At 35.9% G+C, this 16,514-nt stretch overlaps 1 protein-coding gene across 6 annotated transcripts in view; it reads left to right on the plus strand.

Moving 5' to 3' along the window:
• adgrg2 (adhesion G protein-coupled receptor G2) overlaps window positions 1-16,514 on the plus strand; it is an 84,018-nt gene that overhangs the window by 46,145 nt on the left and 21,359 nt on the right. For 4 of the 6 annotated variants that reach the window (XM_062975212.1, XM_008107294.3, XM_062975210.1 and 1 more), the window contains exons 5-18: window positions 14-46; window positions 1,137-1,175; window positions 2,611-2,667; window positions 5,146-5,184; window positions 5,318-5,383; window positions 6,106-6,165; window positions 8,846-8,902; window positions 9,052-9,122; window positions 10,303-10,364; window positions 11,437-11,476; window positions 11,847-11,881; window positions 13,024-13,121; window positions 13,800-13,872; window positions 15,619-16,085. In XM_062975212.1, the coding sequence (XP_062831282.1) occupies window positions 14-46; window positions 1,137-1,175; window positions 2,611-2,667; window positions 5,146-5,184; window positions 5,318-5,383; window positions 6,106-6,165; window positions 8,846-8,902; window positions 9,052-9,122; window positions 10,303-10,364; window positions 11,437-11,476; window positions 11,847-11,881; window positions 13,024-13,121; window positions 13,800-13,872; window positions 15,619-16,085 (1,197 nt within the window). The remainder of the gene's footprint in view (window positions 1-13; window positions 47-1,136; window positions 1,176-2,610; window positions 2,668-5,145; window positions 5,185-5,317; window positions 5,384-6,105; window positions 6,166-8,845; window positions 8,903-9,051; window positions 9,123-10,302; window positions 10,365-11,436; window positions 11,477-11,846; window positions 11,882-13,023; window positions 13,122-13,799; window positions 13,873-15,618; window positions 16,086-16,514) is intronic. The other 2 variants (XM_062975215.1, XM_062975214.1) reach the window with 2 other exon arrangements.

Below are 16,514 nucleotides of genomic sequence, written 5' to 3' on the forward strand. Positions count from 1 at the left end.
TTTGTGTTCTTAGATTCGTCTTCATTTGAAATCCTGAATCTTACAGGTAGGGATTGCATTCACATAGCATTTATTTATATAAGAGCTTGTTTAGGGTATCAATTGTAATGGAAACAGGGCTATCCTTTATATTAAAAAGTGAAAAGTAATTCTCCTGATGTCATTAGCTAGAATGAGGGATGATGTGAGATGCAGATGTTACCCTTCAGATGTTGTCCATCCCTGATTTAGATTAAGGTCACAACAATTTGGTTTCAATATTATTGTATACATACTGGCAACATGTCAACAATGGAAGATTATAAAGAATGTTCAGAGTGGAGGACCTGAGATCCTACACTTTCTGGAACATATCATTTCCCATATTTGCACAGGAACACTATCAATGAAGGTTCAGCTATATCGGGGTAGATTAAGCCTTCAATTTCAGAACTTCAGTTTATGTTCCTCTAATTGAGTTCCTCTAAAAGAGATTTCCAAATATAAAACTGAATGGCTGCCATTCACTTAGGCCTCGTCTACACAACTGTATAAAATCCACACTATCTGCTTTGAACTGGATTATATAGCAGTGTAGACACATATAATCCAGTTCAAAGCAGATAATGTAGATTATCTGTTTTAATAATCTGGATTATATGACATTGTAGAAGGGGCTTTATGGGGGGGAAAGATGGACTTACAGGCACAACAGTGGTGGGGACTAACTTAGTCTCTGTCTAGTGACCATAGTAATTTATTAAGGCTATGTCAGAATATTAGGTTGCACACATTAGGGCGGTATTATATTATGAAATATTCTCCTTCCCCATTGCAATCCAACCTAGTAGTCAGTCACTATCCATTAAAAAGGTATTATATGAAACCATTCATAACCATTAAAGTCAAGCACACTAGAGCCAGGGAATACAAATGCCTACAAGGCAAAATAAATGACCTTGATTACAAAGAAACTATAGAGTTTAAAGAAAAACATGGAGTAATACCTGCCATATCCTAAACAATAGAGAGGTATATATTGTGTGATAAAAAAAACAATGACACAGAATATTAAGATAATTTTATAAGATTCGGAACTGTATAGATACATCCACCATATATTATGATACTTACATTTGTAATTTATTTTTCTTTAGAAAGAACTAGAGGGATGCCACACTTTTCAACATCAGTTGGTTTGTCTTTTTCTCACTTTATAACCAAGACTGTAAATTTCCGTTTACAACATTGTTATCATCTTGTTAACATTTTTATATTTGTTCTTAAATAATAGTGAAATCTTTATGTATCTTTCATTGACTTTGGTTATTTAACTTTGATTTTAATCAATAATTATATTCGTTCATTGTTAAACAAAATACATTCATTTAGTCTCTAATTAAATTTCCTTCAGTTGAACAGAGGAGAAAGGACTTGCAATAAGCCAAGATTGTTAGGTCCAATGTTTCAAAACTCATAGAAAGGGATTCTTTACTTGCAGCATAAGATGAATCTGCACCAGATGTAAAAAGGCTTCTTTATTTTCAGTCATTAGTAGTGATGAGTAGCCTATTTAAAAGATATTTCCATGGCATTTGATAGTCTATCTATGTGGTGATAGCATAAATGAAATGCAACATACAATTGAAACTTTTTCTTCCTTGTTTCATTCTTATAGAGATGTAACAGCTCATTTGTTTGTTTGTTTTTGTTTATTCCTAGGAAAAATTAATGAGTTATATAAAAGGGGGGGGTCAAAAAGTTTTGCCTCCTGTGTCATAAAAACCTTATAACAGCAGAAGTTGCTACAGATCATAGCCTGAGCTATCCTCTACACACCAGTGGTTCTCAACCTTTGGGTCCCCAGGTGTTTTGGCCTACAACTCATAGAAACCCCAGTCAGTTTACCAGCGGTTAGGATTTCTGGGAGTTGAAGGCCCAAACATCTGGGGACCCACAGGTTGAGAACCACTGCTCTACACAAAACTACCATTCAACATAGTCACCATCAATTTGTACACATTTGCACCATTGTTTAACTGAGGCATCAAAACTATTTTGGAAAAATTCAGAATCTTGCTTCATGACCCATGATTTTAAAGCTGTTGTGATGTCATTCAGAGGTCCAAAAAGACAACCTACCTGGTTTCAGATTCAATAACTTGAATGACGCTAAAACAGATTTCAAATAATCTGTCATGAAGCAAGACCCTGAATTTTTCCAAAATGGTTTTGATGCCTGGGTTAAACAATGGCACAAATGTGTACAAATTGAAGGTGACTATGTTGAATGGTAGTTTTGTGTAGAGGATAGTTCAGACTATGATCTGTAGCAACTTCTGTTGTTATATGTTCATTCATAACGTTTTTATGGCACAGGAGGCAAAACTTTTTGACCCACCTGCTCGTATATGTATTCTTCATAAATATTTAGTACACGATCACTGAAAATGTAGCAATTTGTTTACTGCAAATAAAAGAACACAGATACAAAGTTGAGTCATTTCAAGTCTGTTTTGTTGTCCTGTTTTACAACACTTCATTGTTTATTTCTTCAATGGAATAAATTATGACACTAGCAAGATTCAATATATAATATTCTTCTTAATTTTATAATTTGATTTTCTTTAGGAACAACTAATCAACAGGATTTTTTCTCAGCAACAACTGGAATGGAACATTTCTCGGGTACATCTTTATATTATTGCTTGGACTTAAAGATAAACTTTTTGGATATAAAGCATCAGATTTATTAGTTTCAGCTAAAAGAAAGAACATTGTCAGCTAGAATTACAACTCATTTGCCTATTTCATTTTCTGTCTATCTTTCTGGATTAAGAAATCTGGCTAATATTATGGATAAAATGGTGTTGTGCATGATAGCAGAGATTTAGCATCTTATCTTGGGGAAATCTCAGCCAGTGACAATTGAAAGTAGCATTATTTATTGATATAACAAACATTATTAGGTCCAGTTCTCTGAAAATAAATGCTGTTTTATGTCAGCATGAAAGAACATGTGTTTCGTATAGAGCAACTGGTTAATAATTCAAAATGTTTTATAGTCATCCTTGCTATGAGCAAAGCATTGTTTTGATCAGAGGATTTGACTATGTCAAGTTGGCAACCCTTCTTTAATATCTTGAACAAAAATTGTCATTCAAATCAGGAATTCTTTTGATTGAAATAGATAAATGAAAATTGGGTAGTTGCTTTCTTTCAGCAACTAAGAATAGAATAAGTTTGTTTACTCAATAAGATTAGGAGTCAAATAGGAAGACAGATTTTGACGTATTTAAAATATTTGGGGCACATGTTTCATTGACAGAACAGGTTCTATTTTATTTGCAAGACCAAACTGGACTTTAATAAGGGAAATTAACAGTGCAAGTATTATCTCCTTGATGCTGATAAGACCAACTGGATGCTTGCAACCGAGTGGCAGCAAAAGAATATTCAGACGGCTAACTCCCTAACTCCTGGACTGACTGAAAATATTTTATGGTTTATTATGATTAATAATATGAATGCTATTTGCCACTAGTATAAATCATTCTAAAACAAATGCTAAACAATAAATCATGCACATAGTAGTATAATAAATATTAGTTAATAATAGTAGTTAGACCTATTTAGCTAAAATTGCTTTTTTCTTCCCTATTCAATATTTATTATTTAACTTCTTGCAATTGTGTTTCCAGGTGTTAAATGGTCTCATGTTTGTGGAATCAAAATGTGTAACACAAATTTAATACACCTACTTTGAAAAACTGACACACTGTTATACTGACAATTATATCACTAAAATTCAGTAGTACTACTTCTTCATAGGTTAGTCTGTAAATGTCTATGTTAAATTATTTATGGATGCACACATGCTTTGTGTACAATTGTTCACTGATGTTCATGTATTGTACATTGCAGATGTATAGCACAGTTTGGTTGTGCATCCAGTTGTGCAACCTCATGATTCACTTAGAATATAACAATACACATTCCTGTGTAACTCTGTGACCCTAAAATAAGTCTCTGTCAGCTCAGTGTAGGCATTCATCAAAGAATAAGAAACAATTATAATCAAAGAATTATTGAATAGCGAAGCTGTGGCAAGAGTGTTGGTAGCACATAGGTAAGAGAAGCATTCAGCTTTCTGTCCTTGTTAATTTTCAGGTTGTTAAAGTGTCTGCCGATATTGTCTACTTTATTATCAGATGCTTGTTAGCATCCTTTCCTAGTAGGGCATTTTTCTGAAACAGCTTTCTTGAGATTCAGTGAAAAGAAGTAATACATTTGAGTGTCATCTGCGTACAGATGACAAGGGGACCCCAAAACTCCAGTCAGTCTCTTCCAGAAGTTTTCTGCATATGATAAATAGCTTGGAGGGCCAATTCAAACCCTGAAAGATCCAAGAGGCCAATGATCAAGGGGTCAAATAGAGTCCCTCAGCATCCAGAAACTGGAAAATGCCACATTCTCCAAAACCTTACCAAAAAAAAAAGGTGTGGGAAACTAGTTATCCAGAACTGGGGCATCTGGAGTTGGCTTTCTTAATAGTAGGTCTAATAATAGCCTCCTTTAGGTGGAAGATATATTTATTATTTAACTTCTTGCAATTGTGTTTCCAGGTGTTAAATGGTCTCATGTTTGTGGTGTTATGCCATTAGCAGCCATTAAATACTATGCCATTAGCAGCCATGAAAAACTTACTTAAAAGTTTGCCTTGGCTCTTGAGAGTTTATCCATGTGGAAATGGTGCAATTGAGACACTATGCCATATTTTTCTGTATTGTAAATTTAACAAGGATGCTAAGTCCGTTTGATTTCTATATTGTTTATTCATACCCAGGAAGAAATCTATATCTCTGTATTAGTATCAGACACTGACTGAATGGTTGCTGACAAAGAAACCAAGTTTGTTACTGCAGTAAACTTATATACTGTACACTTATATATTGTTAGGTTTTTTTTTTGTTTCGGTTTAACGAAGTGCATAAAAGAAACCTACACTTAGCCAGCATTGTGTAAATGTGCTACATTATATGGATATGCTATTATTTCAGTTTTTATTTTATATCTAACTTGTTTTATACTCTATATCTTGTAAATAGATGATAACAGTGTATTATTATATGTAACTATAATTATAATTTCCTAATTTTTCTATAGGAACATCTACTGACTCAGTACCTATATCAATAACAGAAGGTAATTTTTATCATTGGGAAATGGGAAAAGTTCTGTATTTCTTTGCTTGTTTTCAATATTGATGTCACCTTGCTAGTATTCAGATATTTGTATTTAAATATTCATTTAGTGTTAATTATTTGTTTTTCTTCAGATACATTTAGTGGGACCAAACATTTTTCAGACACAACTGGGACAAAAACCTTTCCAAAAATAACTGGTATGTTAATTTTTAAAAAAAATAATAATCAGGGTAAGTTAGAAATATTCGAAACTTTTGTGCCGACTTGTCTGTTTGCAATTGTTATGTTTGATTGACATTAAATTAATTTCTAACTTCGTAACTTTCACCTTTTAGTGCCATTAAATTACATCAGTTTATCCTCATGAAACAATTGCTGGGCTCCATTCCTTATTTGCTCTCTTAGGAAAATATTTTGATTGTATTCAGGATTTGAGGATTTGTGTTTTGAGTACAATAAACAGAATTTAAAGCATTTTAGTCAACTACATTAAAACGGGAATTTAAACAAGTCACTGATATCAACTGGGATGTCCACATATTTTTGATAAACTCTGCCAAATATGTATTCCTTGGACTATCTGTGGGAGCTGGTGCCTTCTATGTCAGAGGGGTAATGAATCCACTGAAAGTTTTAATCTAAACTGAGGGATTCAACCTATTTGAGAGATGGTTGGGTAGTTGCTTTAAATTTCAGATTCAAATATTCAGCAGATCTGCAGATAATAAAACCATTAACTGCCACTGGTGACACTGCCAGGGGGCACATATGTCTAGTTGGCTTTTCACAGCAAGTACTTGCAAGTACCCATGATTTCTAAACTAACAGTGTGAAAGCCAAATTTCAAATTGAATATTTTAGCCCTTTCAAAAAATTTATACAAGAGATCACAATGAAAATATTTCTTTTGGAATGTCAGCTATAGGCACTGTAATGAATACAAGAGAAGATACTTTGTCAGCTTCCACAGATCTGATTGGTAAGATATGAAATTAAAAGCTACTTTATACTAAAGTTGTGTGACCTGTATTTTATTCTACTTACCGTATATACTTGTGGATCAGTGAGGCAACTTTTTGGTGTCAGAAATTTGGATTTTGGTGTGACCTGTGAATAAGTTGACAGTCATTCTATGGAGAGAGGAAATATCAGGAGTTGAGCTATCTTTGGCCACTTCCTATTTCCTGCTCAGACATTCGAAAAGGCCAGAAGTGGCACCATGGCAGAGAGTAGAGAGTTTTTGGTGTTTTTCTTAGTTACTCCTGAGACAAACTCATTCTCACCTCTTGCTACTCTCGTTAAAGAAAGGGATGGTTCCTTTTTTGATAACAGTTAAGACACAATACTAACATTGACTCATGGATAAATCAATTCAGGGGTTTTAGACCAATTTTGACTAAAATTTCTAGACTTATGCATGGATATAAACAGTGTATAGTTCTTGATTGGATTGGGCACATATTTGAAGGATTGTTATTATTGTCTACTGTCATCAAATTGACTTTTGCTAACACCATGAATGAGAGATTTCTAGGTCTGGCTGTCGGCAACAGTGGCCTTTTTCATTGATGCTTTCCATGTGGAAGGTGGTCTTCTTCTTTTCTTACTATCTTTTATCACACCAAGTCTTGCCCAGTGGGTCATGATAAGTATGACATTTTCAGTTAAGTAATCATGCATTCTAGAGAGAGTTCAAGCTTGATTTAATCTAGGGCTTATTTATTAGGCTTGTGTATATTGGCTGAACTTCAATCTGTTTCTGTTGGCCGACTTTCGGGAGACCTCCAGATCCGTTTTTGTATGCCTCCCAAAAATGGATGGGTAGCCGAATAGCCGTTTTCGATCCGCAGCCATAAAATGTAGCTAGATCCGGCCCATTAGCGGCAATGGGGGGGGGGGCTCCCCAGGCTCCCCTTCCCATCATTTTTAGTGGTGTTGGGATGAAAATGACCACACCTGGAGGATACATCAACTAATGTTAGTCCACTGAGTTTCATAATGTTTGCATAATCCCCTGATTTTTAGGAATTACTTTTCTTTTTAGAAATAAAATCTCTTTTAAAAGTTCCCAAAAAGGTACCCACCTCTGGCCCCACCCTGTAACTTCTTCAGGAGCAGCATCAAGGCAACATTCCTTCCTGTCAAATGTGAAAGATGCACTTCCACATCACACAGCCTAGTGCCTCGCTACTGGCAACAGCTGAAGGATTATTACTAATACATTATTATTATTATTATTATTATTATTATTATTATTATTATTATTATTATTATTACTACTACTACTACTACTACTACTACAGTTATTATTACTTGAAATTCAGAAGGCAGAGAACACAGAGAAATATAAACAGAGAGAACTTGTTTGCAAAGGAATGGAATTATAGTTAGTTAGCTAGCTAGGTAGGTAGCTAGCTAGGTAGTAGTTTTCTGAGAATGAGGCTTTTCTGTTTGTTGGCTCGAATTATCATCATTATTAATAATTATTATCTTTTTAAAGTATTTTCTGAAGTAAAGGAGGGGAGGAGAAAAAGAACCTAAAGGGTGACTCAAGGCTCTCAGAGCTATCCAAATATTTTTAAAGAAAAGCACAACAAGAGCAAAGAGATGTTCTTTCTTTCTCCCAAGTCCCCAAACACATGCACCCCACTCACCTATCCCACACCTTCCCAACTCCCAGTCCCACTAAATAAAAGAACCAAGAAAATAAAGGGAAATCAAAAGATTCAATACTAGTGAGAGGCCAAGCCAAGCCAAAACATAAAGCTGGGAGCGAGTGGTAAGACAATTGGACTGAAGCACCTCTCTAGAGCCAGGACGCAACTGAGAGCAATGGAGGTGCTTGCCCCATTGAATAGACACAGCTTGTATAAGACACGTCATGGTGTTATTTTATTCTGATTGGCCCAACAGGCAGGGCTCACAAGGAAGCCTGTGGCAGCCTCTTTGCATGGCATGTAATGCTGAATAGGAGAGGAGGAGCTGTGACCGGCTGCTGTGTGGCCAGTTTCAGCTGAAAAAAACAATGTGGCTTACTTTACAGTCAGCTGAACAACCCAAACAAGCCAGATTGCCCAAAGAGAGCCGACCAAACCGAATCCATGCACAAGCCTGTTATTTATTACCTTTTTAGTGGCCCATAGGCTTCTTCTCCAGCATCACATTTCAAGCTGATTTTCCTCCCCATCAGCTTTCTTCCATGTCCAGCTTTCTCAACCATACATAGAAATTGAAAATGCAATGACATAGACCAGCTTAACTTTATTATTCGGTGATTTTCTTTTACAACTTTAGGTTATTGTCCAATTCCTTCTTAACAGCCTGTCAAGTCCTTGCTTCCTTTTGATTCTTTGACTGAATGAACTGATGGTTTATGTTGTATTTCAATATGTTATTCTTTTTTGTCTTGATCTATGGAGAGAGGCAGACAAGAATGATGATGGTGATGGTGATGATGATGATGATGATGATGACTGATTAATAAAAACCTCAAAATGTAGTAAAATATAGACCCTCAATTTCTAAAGTGCACCATTCTCATTTTGATTCTACAGGAGATAGTGCCTTAAAATTAAGTGTGAGGAAGTCATTGTTTTAAAATACAAACATCTTTTATCCACTCTTGATATAACTTATTTTTACTGGGGTTTTTTTTGCAGGGACAAAAGGTTTTGAGAATATTGTTTGTAATCTATCGGCCCTCTGTCATGACACAGGTTAGTAACATTTTTTATTTTCAATTTAGATTTTATAAAGACATTTCAAATCTTACTTTTACTGGAGTTCAAAGTATGATGTTTGTTCTAAACTTCAAGTAGACTAAAATTCCTAATTATGTGTTTCTTTTCATTTTATTTCCTTTCAGTTTTCTACATAGGCACTATAAACTTTCAGACCAGTGGGAACAGTTCTGATACGTCATACAACCTCACATTAGTAAGACTCTTATTCTGATAATTTGCTATTCTATACTTGCTATTCATTAGGCAAAATTTTGAAGGAAAATGTTATTACTCTGAGAAGGATCCATTGGATGCATGCTTATCTGATTGAGGGAGTAATGGCTAACATTGAAGTGGCATAAAAAGTGAATGATAGGAAAAATGAACTACCTCTGATTGTTTCAGTTTGGTACAAGAAAAAATAAGTTACTACTAAATAGCTTAGTTATTTGCTTTACTTTAAATAACAGTATAGTTGCCGCACATTTTCATTCACAGTATTTGCTTTATTTCTGTTATACTGATCCCTAATATATTTATTTATTACTGCGTGTTGTTACTATGAACTTCAAATAGATTGAGGGTTGGACTTGCACATCCTGACCTGCAGCCATGTTGTATTTGGAATAATTCCCATTAACTTTGCACCTATGGTTTTTAGATTTTTGTAATATAAATGGGTAGCATCTGAGAATCTTATGAGGAAAGGAATAATCTAAATTCAAGGCTCTTGCATGCTACACAGTTGTAGCACTAATTGTGTTGTGTGAAAGAAGTCTTTATGTTCACATTCACTTGAATGTGAGTAGGACATTCCAATCAACATAGGCCCCATCTACACTGCCATATAATGCAGTTTCAGAATACAGATTAATGGCATTGAACTTATTATATGGCAGTGTAGAACTTATATAATCAGTACAGTTGAACTGCATTATATGGCAGTGTGGATGGGACTCTGACATAGGATGATCTCCATTCACACTGTACTTCAAGTGAACGCTGCAAGAAAAATACTCTTTCAAGCATACACCTTTCAGAGGGGGGTCATGGAGAATGCAAGGACATGGAGGGAAATTATTCCCTCTCCACTTACATTGCATATCCCTTTTTCAAATAGCTGAACAGAAATACATCAGTATTATGACAACAATCTGATATACATTGTTCTAAGGCTGGATTTACACTGCCCTATATCCCAGTATCTGACCCCAGGTTATCTGCTTTGAACTGGATTATATGGATCTAGACTGCCAGGTAATCTGGGATCAGCAGATAATCTGGGATCAGATCCTAAAATATAGGGCAGTATAGATCCAGCCTAAATGTACATTCCCTTGAGTGCTGGAAATGTATCAAGATGCAATACATTTATTGATGGTTCATTTTTCTAGCACTACGGTGACACCAATCAGTACCAATTAAAAGCTGCTTCAGCTGCACTGTCAGAAATAAAGTAAGTCATTTGTTTTGTTTTAACAGAAGACACACCTTTGTCTTGACTTGATTGTGTATTCGGATCACATTTCAGTTTGAATACTTTACTATAATTCATTCAAATGACAAAAGTTACTCTTTTACACTATTTTAAATTTGTCATAGAGGAACTTAACTCTTTACATGTTTACTCAGAAGTAAGTTCCAACTGGTTCAGTGGGTTTTTTTGTCACATAATTGAGTGCCATACATTTAGATACATTCATTGTTTGTATTGTTATATATTTTTATTGAGATATATACAGGCTGCCCCCTAGTTACAAACATCTGACTTACAAATGACTCATAGTTACAAACAAGGGTGAGACAAAAGGAGGAAAGGGGGTCTCAACTGAAACTTTATCTTCAATTCTTGTTTCCACAACAAGTCACATTTTTCAAAATCCAGTGATCACAGGGACAGAAAATGAGGTGAAATCTTCTAAACAGGGGCACAGACAGCAAAACAAGCACCACAGGGGTGTTAACCCTTCCTTATGCTATTCAGCGCTGAAAAATGTATGTATTTGGCTGGGTTTACACTTAGAAAATGTGCCTTACAAACAAGTTAAATGTAAGAATAAACCTACAGAACCTATCTTTTCATAACTTTGGGACTGCCTTTATGGAGAGATATATATGTTTGTATATGTGTGTGTGTACAAACACACACACACACATATCCCAAAATTCAGACAGATATTGGTTACTACAAATTGCAATAACATTATAGACATTATAGGCTTCCCTGTTTCCTCTTAAATCTTATTCGTCATTCATAAACACAATACCCATCAGCTTGGAGCCTTCCAAATGAAACTGAGAAGTCGCTTTAGAAAAATGGGGATCTGTCTGGAGTGGCATGGCTGTGGTACATTGTGTTAAGTTGTAATATTGTGGGCGTGGGGATTGGTGACATTTCCACTCACAACACTATAACTCACTGCATTTTCACCACACCCATATTGCCCCATGGGTGAAGAATGAGGATAGTCTATTAGCAAGACCTGATTCATAAAACTGCTGATTAAACTGTGGATAATTTATTTTAGAATTTCAGATTTCAACAAAACACTTCAAAATTTAAGTCAGGTAAGTAAGAAATCCAATAATTACAATAATTGATTATTGGGGAATGAATCCTAATTTTGGATGAATATATATTTGCTAGCTTAGGTACCCAGAGATGCCCGGGTTAGGTATTTTGAAGTGCTGTTTCTTAGAAATAATTGTTTGTTTTTGGAATTTATGAATGATCCCATGAAAGTTGGTCATGGTGGGTCTGTGCACCAAGTTTGGTCCAGATCCATCACTGGTGGGGTTCCCAGTGCTCTCTGGTTTTGGGAGCCATCTTGGAATATACATACAAACATAGTTACATATATACATACATATATACATAGGCTTTATTTATACAGATAATAAGAACTGTATTATTTATTTTGATTTTCTTCTCTTGTAGTCATATCTCCTGCGATGTGAAAAAGTGAACCAGAGGTGTGTGCTATTTTATATAATTATTGCATTATTTCTGATTGTGCCAACAGATACATAAGTACCATAAGTACTAGCTCAAGTGCAGCATGCCTTCAAATACAGTAATAGAAATGTTAACTATGCACATCTATGAATTTCTATTCAGAATTAAATTCCTATTGCGCAGGAAGTTTGCATTCTTCAGGCTTGTGCTATGTGTTTGGAATCTGTTTTAGCTCGAGAGTCAAAGTCAGTATCAGAGACATACTTCAGGTGAGGGGTGCGTTCTAGTACAGATTGAGCATTTCTTACATGGATGACTGTGACCCCATCTACAAGGCCATTATAATGCAGATTGAACTGCATTATATCAGTGTAGACTCATATAATGCAATTTGAACTGGATTATAGGAGTCTACACTGTCTATGTAATGCAGTTCAGTCTGCATTATAATGACAATGTAGTTGGGCTTGATTTTGCTTTCTGCTAGTTCAGTATACACAAACTGTTTTGTGTGCAAAATTGTTAAAATATATAAAATTACCTTCAGTTTATGTGTATAAGGTGTATCTGAAACATAAATGAATTTCATGTTTAGACTGAGGTCCCATACACCAAGATCACATTATTTACATGCAGTATATAAAAACACAGCTATTTCAACCCCCTCCCCTCAAATATTGAAAATGAAAAGGACTTTGGGTTTCAAGCATTTTGGATAAGGCAATTTATATAGCGTGTTACCAGAAATGTATTGTAGCTTAAAGCTCTTACTGCTGCTAAAGAATGAGTGTAGAAATACCTGGAATAAAGGCTATTTCTAAACCGTGGGGATTCTTTTAATAAACTGTTCAAAGAAATAATGCCATCTTATCTGTAGTGGGAGACCTCTTGATTATAGGACTAAACTCCAGAACAGGCTACCACAACTTCAAAAATCCCAGTAAATATTGAAATTACTGGTTGGAGAGCAATTGAAAGCCACCTGAATTCATGATTTCAAGCAGAGATTTAATTTGATTCAGTAGTGTCAGAGCCAACAACTAACAACAAATCTCCACTGACTTATTAAGCCAAAGCAACTGATAGCATATACTTTTAGTTGATAGGAAAGTGAAAAGTGTTGCAAACTTTACATTTAATTTTCCTTCTTTTCCACCAGTACATCAGAATGCAGTTTCATAATAAAGCTGCGGAAAGAAATGAATATAAACAGTACATTGTCCCTTTTGAAAGAAAAAGCAGAAATTGGCCCAGCTGGTAAGTAGTCACAAAAATTTCATTCTAGATGGTAAATAACCAAAGCCACAATGTTTTCCAGTTTCAATATTTTTGAAGAATATTTGCATCAAAGTACCTCCAAACAATATATTTGGGATGGTGGGGTGTAGAAGAGTCTCATTTTACTGCCAGAGGATTATACTATGTAACATTAAAGGAAGGAAGCTGTTTGAGTCTTGTGCAAAATGGAAACAATTAACAGAATGCATAGAGAATGGTTGCTATCACCCAGCATGGGACAATTATGGAGTTAGTTTCCAAAAGCTACCACATCCAAAAACAATTGGATGGCAGCACATTGTTGTCTAGGAGTAGAATATTATGTACAGATCAAAACTCTCAAAATGTATCAAATCACTTTGATACAGGGCTTGGAAAATGGCTCTTAATAGTAAAATAATGCATATCCTTGGCACCTTTTTAAAGTAAAATTTGTTTAGATTGATTTGGGACCTTTTTTGAAACGAACAACTGTATCATTAAATCATAATGAACATGAATAACCTTTACCTTCAAGCATGCTACCTGGATGGCTAAACTATCAACTTAATGACTTAATTCTTAGTACACTGTACATGTATTATGTATTAACAAACAGTAGAAAAATTCACTACTTATTGATAAAGTGATGCATATTTTTAACATTTTTTATTTCAGAGTCATGCTGTTGTTCACCTTTGGGTCTCCACTTTTGTCCTTCAACTGTTGAACAGCTGCAACTTCTGCAGTGGCAAGTGTGACATATCATTATACCTGTTTTATTCAGGGGATTTGGGTTCATTGATCAAATTGCCAAATAATTCCCCATATTGGTTTGCATGGTGTTTCTCAGTAGTGGAGAGCAGGAGTAAAGTAGAATGCAACCTGACATCCTAAAATATCTTGAGTAGCAGTTTGGGAATGAGTCCTCTGAACCACCCACTGTCTTTCCCACTTAGTTTAGCCCTGCTCCAAATGTCTTATTCTGAGCCTGGATTGGCCCTCCCTTATTGATATTTAGTATTAAAAAATGAAACATGCAAGAACCAACTGTACTTTTTATGTCCTTAGTAGCCATGTAAATTTATAGACAGAGACATGACAGATTTATGTCTCACAATGTTTTGCAAGCTGTGGTATTTTACCAAGGCAAGCATAAACAAATATGAGTATGGTCAGATATAATGATGATGATGATGATGATGATGATGATGATGATGATGATACTTTATTTATATTCCATCCTATCTCCCCGAGGGGACTCAGGACAGATAGAACATGTGAATGGGTCCATTTTTTTCCATGTCAGGAGCGACTTGAGAAACTGCAAGCCGCTTATGGTGTGAGAGAATGGCCGTCTGCAAAGACGTTGCCCAGAGGACGCCCGGATGTTTGATGTATTACCATCCTGTGGGAAGCTTCTCTCATGCCCCTGCATGGGAAGCTGGAGCTGACAGATGGGAGCTCATTCTGCTCCTCAGATTCGAACTGCCAACCTTTCAATCAGCAGTCCTGCCGGCACAACGGTTTAACCCATTATGCCACCAGGAGCTCCAATGGGCCCATGAGGAATGTATATGTTCTAAATAGATGTCAGTATGTTTAAACAGAGTTGTATCATATGTATAACTCATATTATTACTGCAGATTTTGTTGATACACATGATAGCAAGTATATCTGATAAAGAATATTCCAAGAGCCACAAAAGAAATTAGTAAAACTAGATCTGATCTTTTATTACATTATGGCCACTTCATCCGTGTAACTGGCATATGCCATGTTATTTATCCATTAATGTCATAACCATCAATCCTTTTGAACAATAAGTCTTTTGGTTGGTTGTGGCATTTGCTTGGACAAATGAACTTATGGCAGACCAAACAGCATTTCCACTGACAATTAGAGACATGGCAGATTAAACAGCACGAACTCTGCAAAGTTTTATTGGCATACAATAAAGGGTAATTGCCCCTATTTTTTACCTGGGAAAGGAAGCAAAATTTTCCTTGCAATGGGGATCAAGGGATTGGTGGGTTTTATGACCGTAAGTTAAATTAATGAATGAGCTATATATATGAAAGGCATTTCAAAACCGTCTTTAGTCTCAACAAAATAAATATTTGGTATCAGCATTGCTTTTGTCTGGCTATGATGACCCTTTGAAATAAAGCTTCTCTCTGTAATACTATAGGTGGTGCATAAGGGAACTTTACAAATTCTAACAAAACATATCTAGGTATTTTCTAGGCCTTCCATTTCTATGGTATTTTTAGGCCAGAAGTCTTTCATTTAAAAAGGGTTTGTGATTATCTGAAGTTTTGCGCATCCACACGAAGTTTGGGAACATATTTCCTGTGGATACAGGGATCGTACTGTATTTTAATCATAAGCATGTATAAATTATCATTTCTTTAAAGTATTGTGTACCTTTTTTTCACTTCAAGTCACTGCTCAACCAACACCAACACTTCATGTATGTGTTTTTTCCCCCAACAGTGGTATGCATGAAACACTTGCCTGCAATGGTCCAAGTACTCATGTCTCCCCAGTTTCATCAGTCACTCCTTCTCCTGTTGTAACTCACTATGAAGCCTCTTCCTCTGAACCAGCTGTTGTCTCTCGTACTCCGCAGGCAGAGCTAACAAAAGGACAGATTTCTAAGAGTCGTCCTCCTTCTCCTCAGAGACCAATCACTCAGACACCAGACATCGAGAAACCAACCACTCAGACATCAAACACTCATTCTACTCAAAATAAAATTACACCTGCCTTACCTCCAAAGACTGACAATGTAGTTACTCCGTCCCCTTCTTTTGAAACATCTAACTCATTTGCTTCAACAATGCCACCTATTAGTTCTACCACTACTTCAGCAGGGAATTCTACCACCCCATTCACTGTAGTACCTACCATGAATATTTCTGCTGAGATGACTTCGGGCCCTGGCAATAAACCCATCACAGGTAAAGGGCTTTGGAAATGCTCTTGACAAGAGATCTGGTGTATGCTTGCTGTCTGAAGTGTTATATGAGACTGGAAATGTGGAGCTTGCTCTATGTGGAAAGCTGCAATCTGAAGATCTTAGCATTTTGTGATGACTATTCAGGTCATTTACTACATGGGAATGCTGATGGCCATTGTATAGTGATCAAGATCCCACTGCTATCTGCTGATTGGGTAGTATTGTGCACAATGTAAAGTGGTGAGAGGCCAGCTATGTAGTCACCAGTTATGATTTCAGCACCAATCCTCTCGACTTCCGGTTACCACATGGTGAAAGTGGGGTTTCCCCGTCCCACTCTCTTGATAAAAATAATAGAGGGTGCCATCAATGGATTCCTTCAGGAAGCTACCTCACCAGCCATGCTTTTCCCATATCTTGGTCTACACAA

This window comes from Anolis carolinensis, chromosome 3, assembly GCF_035594765.1.
Source record: "Anolis carolinensis isolate JA03-04 chromosome 3, rAnoCar3.1.pri, whole genome shotgun sequence".
NCBI lineage: Eukaryota > Metazoa > Chordata > Lepidosauria > Squamata > Dactyloidae > Anolis > Anolis carolinensis.